The sequence below is a fragment of the Nannospalax galili genome, unplaced genomic scaffold, assembly GCF_000622305.1.
Source record: "Nannospalax galili isolate Female #2095 unplaced genomic scaffold, S.galili_v1.0 scaffold281, whole genome shotgun sequence".
Lineage (NCBI taxonomy): Eukaryota > Metazoa > Chordata > Mammalia > Rodentia > Spalacidae > Nannospalax > Nannospalax galili.
In genome coordinates this window covers 5,183,894-5,190,328 of record NW_008349068.1, presented here as the reverse complement: position 1 = coordinate 5,190,328, position 6,435 = coordinate 5,183,894, and the positions used below count along the sequence as shown (strand labels likewise).

The window sequence follows — 6,435 nt, the reverse complement described above, 5'->3', positions numbered from 1 at the left end:
TTCTTTTTGGTCTTTTTGAGACATGGTCTCCCTGTAGCCCCAGCTGTCCTGGAACTCACTATGTAGACCAGGCTGGCCTTGAAAACTCATAGAGGTCCGCCTGCCTCTGCCTCCCGAGTGCTGCTGGGATTAAAAGCATGTGCCACCACTCCCGGCCGACATCTTATTTTTGTAAAGCTTTTTTTAAATTAAAAAAAAAGAGCAACCAAGTGTTCTTAACCACTGAGTGATCTCTCCAGCCCCTGACATCTTATTTTAAGCAATTCTATTAATGGTCTATAATTTCCAATTGATGCCAACACATCTACCATCCTCTGTCAAGTACAGTCATTAGTTGGTGGTGGTGGTGGTGGTGGTGTTTTTGGAGACAGTGTCTCACAATACTGGCCAGACTGGCATTGAACTTGTAATCCTCCTTTTTCAGGCTTCTGAGTATCTTTTATTGCAGACGAGCTGCACCACAGTGCTTGGCAGCCTAAAGCATATTTACATTTTATTGTTATTTTGTTATTTACTCTTGACTTCTTTCTACATCTTTTGACTCATACTGTTCATGTTATCCAATGATAAGGATAGGCCAGCTTGTAGGAGACCATCTTTAATATTCATCACTTTAGTACCACCATCTGGGCTCTTCTTACAATGCAGTTTCTGATTCTGTGGCTCTGGAATGGGGCCTAAGAGCTTGCATATAACAAGCTCCAGCCTAATAATGCCAATATGACTGGTTCTCGGAGGACATTTTAGTGTTGAGGATCAAACTTCCAGAGCATTGAACTGTTCATACTATCTACAAGTATTTTAGGCCCAACCTATGCTCCTCTTATTCTGTCCTCTGCTTTCTGTCTCTGTCGTACTTTCTGTGTTTTCTTCAGTCTGATGGGGGAGCATGGGCAGGGGTGGTTATATATATATCAATTAATTTTCTTACCTGTCTTAGAAGCACAGTCTGTAAGCCATTGTTGAGACCCTTGTTGGTCTTATGTCTTGTATTTGTCTCAGGTGATCCTTATAACATCCCCATGAGTGTTATACATTATTATTATTTTTTGTATTCTTTTGAAACTTACATTGCAGATGTTTGAAGTAATACATTATTTTTAATTATTGTTTTTCAAATGAAATTGACATTCTGAGAGACAAAGCCATTTTTTAATGTCTTAGTCAGTGGCAATCTGGGACTCAGAACTAATCTTGTAAAACACAGCAGCTCCAATAAAGTTCTTTGTATACTAACTTCTTTTTTTTTCAGTTTTTCCTATTTCCTGTTATAAACATAGGCTTCATGCAAAAATTTATGGCATACTTTCAGTTATAACTAGATTTGACACCTCTTTTGTTTCTATCTGTGTGGTCTTGGGCAGGTTATTTAACCTATAAATGCCAGAGTCTCTGTCTATAAAATGACAGTAATACCAACATTTACTCCATAGTGGCCTCAAGATGGGATAGTTTCATCTAGAAATAATTAGCTAGATTAACTCATTGACTGACAAAAAGGAAGTGCTGTGTCAGTATTGGTGGTTATTCTGAGTGCTGCCTTCTCTAATTGAGAAATCTGGAGCTGTGGAATTGAAGTCAGGACAAGGTTCTTTAGAGTCTATCTAGGAGTGAAGGACAGGCAGTTGTTTGGTAGGTTAGGCTCTTGAGAAATGGGACCATATCTTACTCTATTTCCTTGACCCTCGTATAGCACCTTAGTGGATACTTGGATGGTTCTGGAATTAAGACAGGAACGAACTCAGGGCTAGAGAAATGCTTAGCAGTTAAGAGCACATACTGTTCTTGCAGAGGACCTGAGCTTGGTTTTCAGCACCTATATCAGGTATAACTCTAGCTCCAGGTGATCCAGTGCCCTGTTCTGGACTCTGAAGGTACCTGCACTCATACATGCACATATCCACATACAGATTCACACATACAATGAAAAATAAAGTTTTTCTTTTTTTAAGACATGAACAAACTAGAATGAAGGCTTTATGGAAATCATGGAAACTAACCTTTCCTCATAAAACTGATGGAACTCTATTACAAAAAATTAGTCATCAGCAGCTGGAGAGACGGCTGAGCAGTTAAGAGCACTGACTGCTCTTGCAGAGGACCCAGGTTTGGTTCCCAGCACCCACATTGCAGCTAACAACCATCTGTAACTCCAGTACCAGGGGTTCCAACACCCTCTTCTGACCTCTAGAGGCATTGCATGACACAGGTGCACTTACATACATGTAGGCAATACACTCATACACATAAAATAAAAATAATAAATGAAATATTTTTAAAAATCATCAATCTGCAACATAATTACCATTCTCATGTTGATGTATTTCCTTCCATTTTTAAAAATTTATCTGTATTTTACATAATTGCAGTTATAATTACGGTATAAATGTCTGTACATGTATATATGTATCTGAATATGCATATACATACATATATAAATTAATTTATTTAACATTATGTCATGAGCATTTCTCTGCTACTGCATGACTTTCATACTCACTATGTGTAGTAGCTATAAAGTATTAGGCTGGAGAAGTTTTTTTATTGTTATTATTTTATATTATTTTATGTGTATGAGTGTATTGCTTGCATGTATGTAAGTATGCCGTTAGCCTTGAATGGCCTTTTCTCAGTGCATGCTGTGTCTTATATGTAATTTTAGGTTTCTCTTCCTTTGGCCTCTTCTTCCCTGGAGGAATTTCTCTTTATGACCTCATGGTTTTCTGTGCACACCCATGTTGCTGTTGCTCTGCCTCCCATACGTCATCACAACTCTACTTAGCTCTACTTAGCACCTCCCCCCACCCCCATTTTCGAGCCTGAGGTCCAGTTAAGGATTTTCTTGTTCAGCTTTGTATCTCTAGCATATGGTATGGGTTTGAATGTTTAACCAAAGTAAGGGAATGCTTACAAAACTAAAACCCAAAAGTGATGACACAGGTTTACACATTGTTTTTCATTCCTGACAGCTGTTTTCTTACTAGCTCTGTTTCCATAGGTGTGTATGAACTAAATACTGTCTTGCTTCCCTCCTTATCCCACATACCTGTCACAGGTGACCGTTTTACCACCATCTTGATGTTTTGTCAACATCATGCCCTTCCTCATCTTATTTTACTCACTAGGCTATAACTATCCCAGGTTAATTGCAAGTTTCCCCATCCTGTGCCTGTACTGGGTCTTTCCTGACGATGGTAGCCACTTAGATATTTTATTAGAACCATTATTAGAACTGATAGATGGTAAAGGGGAATGTTCGACTGACATAAGATTCTAGTCAGATTTCTGGAATACTTAGTGGGTTAGAAGTACCTAGTAGGTGGAAATCCCCAAGATAGGCATTAGAGAGGCTTTTAGAGTGAATACTGAGGTGAAGTTTAAAGATTAGATTGCTCCAGTATTGCCAGCAGAGTGCTCTGTGTCCTGCTGAGAAATATACAGATAGACATTATAAGTCAAATCAGGAGGCTATCTGTCTTCAGTTTTCATTATTAGAAGAGATGAAAATTGTCATCGAATTCTACTTACTGGGCAGCACAGTCTGGCAATGGACTGTCAGAGTGTTAGGTCCAGGATTGAAAAATCTGATAGACTGAGCATTTTCTTTTTTTTTTTTTTTTAAGATTTTTTTTTTTTTTTTTACTTTTTTTTTTTTTTTTTTTTGGTCTTTTTGAGACAAGGTCTCTGTAGAGCAGTCTGGCCTTGAACCCACAGAGATTCGCCTGCCTCTGCCTTCTGAGTGCTGGGATTAAAGGTGTGTACCACCACTCCCAGCTTATTTATTATTTTTATTTTATGTGTATGAGTGTATTGCCTGCATGTATGTGAGTGCACCCATGTCGTGCAATGCTGCAGAGGTCAGAAGAGGGCTTCAGATTCCCCTGGAACTGGAGTTAAGGACGGTTTGTAGCCACCATGTGGGTGCTGGGAATCGAACCTGGATCCTCTGCAAGAACAGTCAGTGCTCTCAACTGCTGAGCCATCTCTCCAGCCCCAGATTGAGCATTTTCATCAGCGTAACACTCTAGAACTTTAAATGGTAGATTGAATTACATACTCCCATAGTGTTCTATTTTATCAAGATAAGAAACCTTGGGTATGAGCTGCTCTTGGCATGGTGTTGACTACCATTTGCTCCTGTAGGAGATTACAAACTGAAAAAGGAGAGATGCTTTTATGAAGAATGAAACATAATTTCAGAATTTCTGTAGCCAGAACTAAACATGATTACACTTTCATAGAGGAGCTGTATCAGCTCTAACTTTTGTGGTTGGTTCACCTTTAGTGTAGCCATGGTTCAATCTTTTCTTACCCACATTGGTTTAAAAATAGGTCTCTTTTAAAAAAGTATTTATTATTTTTATTTTATGTGTATGAGTGTATTGCTTGCGCTTACATGTAGGTAAGTGCACCCGTGTCATGCAGTGCCTGCGGAGGACAGAAGAAGCCATCAGATCCCCTGGAACTGGAGTTATGGACAGTTATTAGCTGCCATGTGGGAGCCATCTCTCCAGCCCCTAAAAATAGATCTTATAGTTAATTGTCAGTAACTTAGAAGAAACATTAATAAAGGACTGCCCCATTAATTTTCTATACTGCATATAAAAATAGCACTTAAAGACCATGAAGTAGCCTTTTAACATGTTACCTAATATATAGTAATTCTGTACAGTAATTGAGAGGACAGTGTTTTCAGTGGTTATATATGTGTTATATAAACATAGGTGGGCTGTTTTAAAACAGCATAGGAGAACTGTAGGGATGACTTATTGTATGAACAGAATCTGGACTAATGACTTTTATTTAACCTTCCACCAAAAAGCTACTGTTTATAATGCAGACAAGCCCACTGAGCCATGTGCTCTTGTGACCTGGACACCTGGTCTTCATCCCTCCATCTTACTTTGCCCTTCATCCAAGATAGTGATTGAATGTGGGTATGCTTGAATTATCACATCAAAGCACTGAAAGCAGCACATAGTATTCATATTCCCATCCTCACTGAAAGCTGGGAGAATATTTGACATGGGAAGTATATTTGACATGGTGTGTATATCCAAGATATTTTAAGCCTAAGGATCAAAGAACAAGATTCTCTTGATAAGGGTGGATCCAAGCTTGTACTTCCCCAGTTCATGTTGGAGGAACTGAATGAAAATATGGTTGAGGCCTGGTTTAGGAGTACAGTTCCGAGAGAGATCTGAAGGAACAAACTCGGAGTTCTTGGGCTTTAAATGCTGAGAGTCAGGCTGATTCTTTATTCAGATAGAACTGTAATATGACTTAGTAATGCCACAGGGAAGGTGGCCTGGGATTTCTCAGTAGTCAGTTTGTGTCTCTTTTAAACTTTAAGCCCCCTAAAACAGCCTTTTCCTTTTTTTTTTTTTAATTTGTATCTTCTCATTTTGATATTATATTCCGCTCCTAGATTTTTCCTTCTTGGATTCTATTTTACTCCAAGTCCTGCCTATTTGAAGGATATGACCTAACGAATCAAGTCTAGTGGTAGGTACTCAAGAAGGTTGAGCCAGCACAGCCTGCAGAGTTTAGAAGCATCATGAACTCTGGTGATGCTACAGTTTACTAGCACAACTTTGGAAAACAGCTACTGGATCACAGAAGCAAACTGAAGGTTTACTTTACTTAAGGGAGGCAATGCAAAAGGAGCATCGTTCTGATCTGGTGACCTGTCAGTAAAGGGCCTGGTGTTCTGCATAGCAGTTGGAATAGTTAGATACACTCTATGTCTAATTATATCTACTACTGTTGTCCTAATGTTCATGTTTCTTTCTCTTTGTCCCACACTGTAGGTGCTCATGTGACTATGACAGATCGAAAAGTAGCATTGGAATTTCTGAAATCAAATGTTCAAGCCAACTTACCTCCCCATATCCAACCCAAAGCTGTCGTTAAGGAGCTGACTTGGGGACAAAATTTGGGGAGTTTTGAACCTGGAGAATTTGACCTCATACTTGGAGCTGATATTATATATTTAGAAGAAACCTTCACAGATCTTCTTCAAACACTGGAACATCTCTGTAGCAGCCAGTCCATGATTCTTTTAGCTTGCCGAATTCGCTATGAACGGGATAGTAACTTCTTAGTGATGCTGGAGAGGCAATTTACTGTGAGTAAGGTTCACTATGATCCTGAAAAAGATGTACATATTTACAAAGCACAGAAGAGAAACCAGAGGAAGGACTTGTAGTGGGCTGTATTTTACAAGAATGCTGTTGTTGGGTAAGTTAAGGTCTTACAACTAGAAATCCAACCATGTTAATGAGTCGGCTTACCATGCAAGTCTCTCCAACCAAAGCTGCTCAAGGAACAAAGAACACATGCATTTTTCACACAAATCAGTGCTTTAAAGTCTCATTGCTGTGATTGTCAGTCATGTTTCACTCACTGAATGAACATTAAATGAAATTGAGATTT

At 38.9% G+C, this 6,435-nt stretch overlaps 1 protein-coding gene across 6 annotated transcripts in view; it reads left to right on the top strand.

Moving 5' to 3' along the window:
- Nucleotides 1-6,435, top strand: part of Mettl21a (methyltransferase like 21A) — a 40,042-nt gene extending 33,607 nt beyond the window's left edge. For 5 of the 6 annotated variants that reach the window (XM_029569946.1, XM_008846195.3, XM_008846194.3 and 2 more), the window contains exon 4: nt 5,811-6,435. In XM_029569946.1, the coding sequence (XP_029425806.1) occupies nt 5,811-6,208 (398 nt within the window). In that variant the 3' untranslated portion in view covers nt 6,209-6,435. The other variant, XM_029569947.1, reaches the window with a different exon arrangement.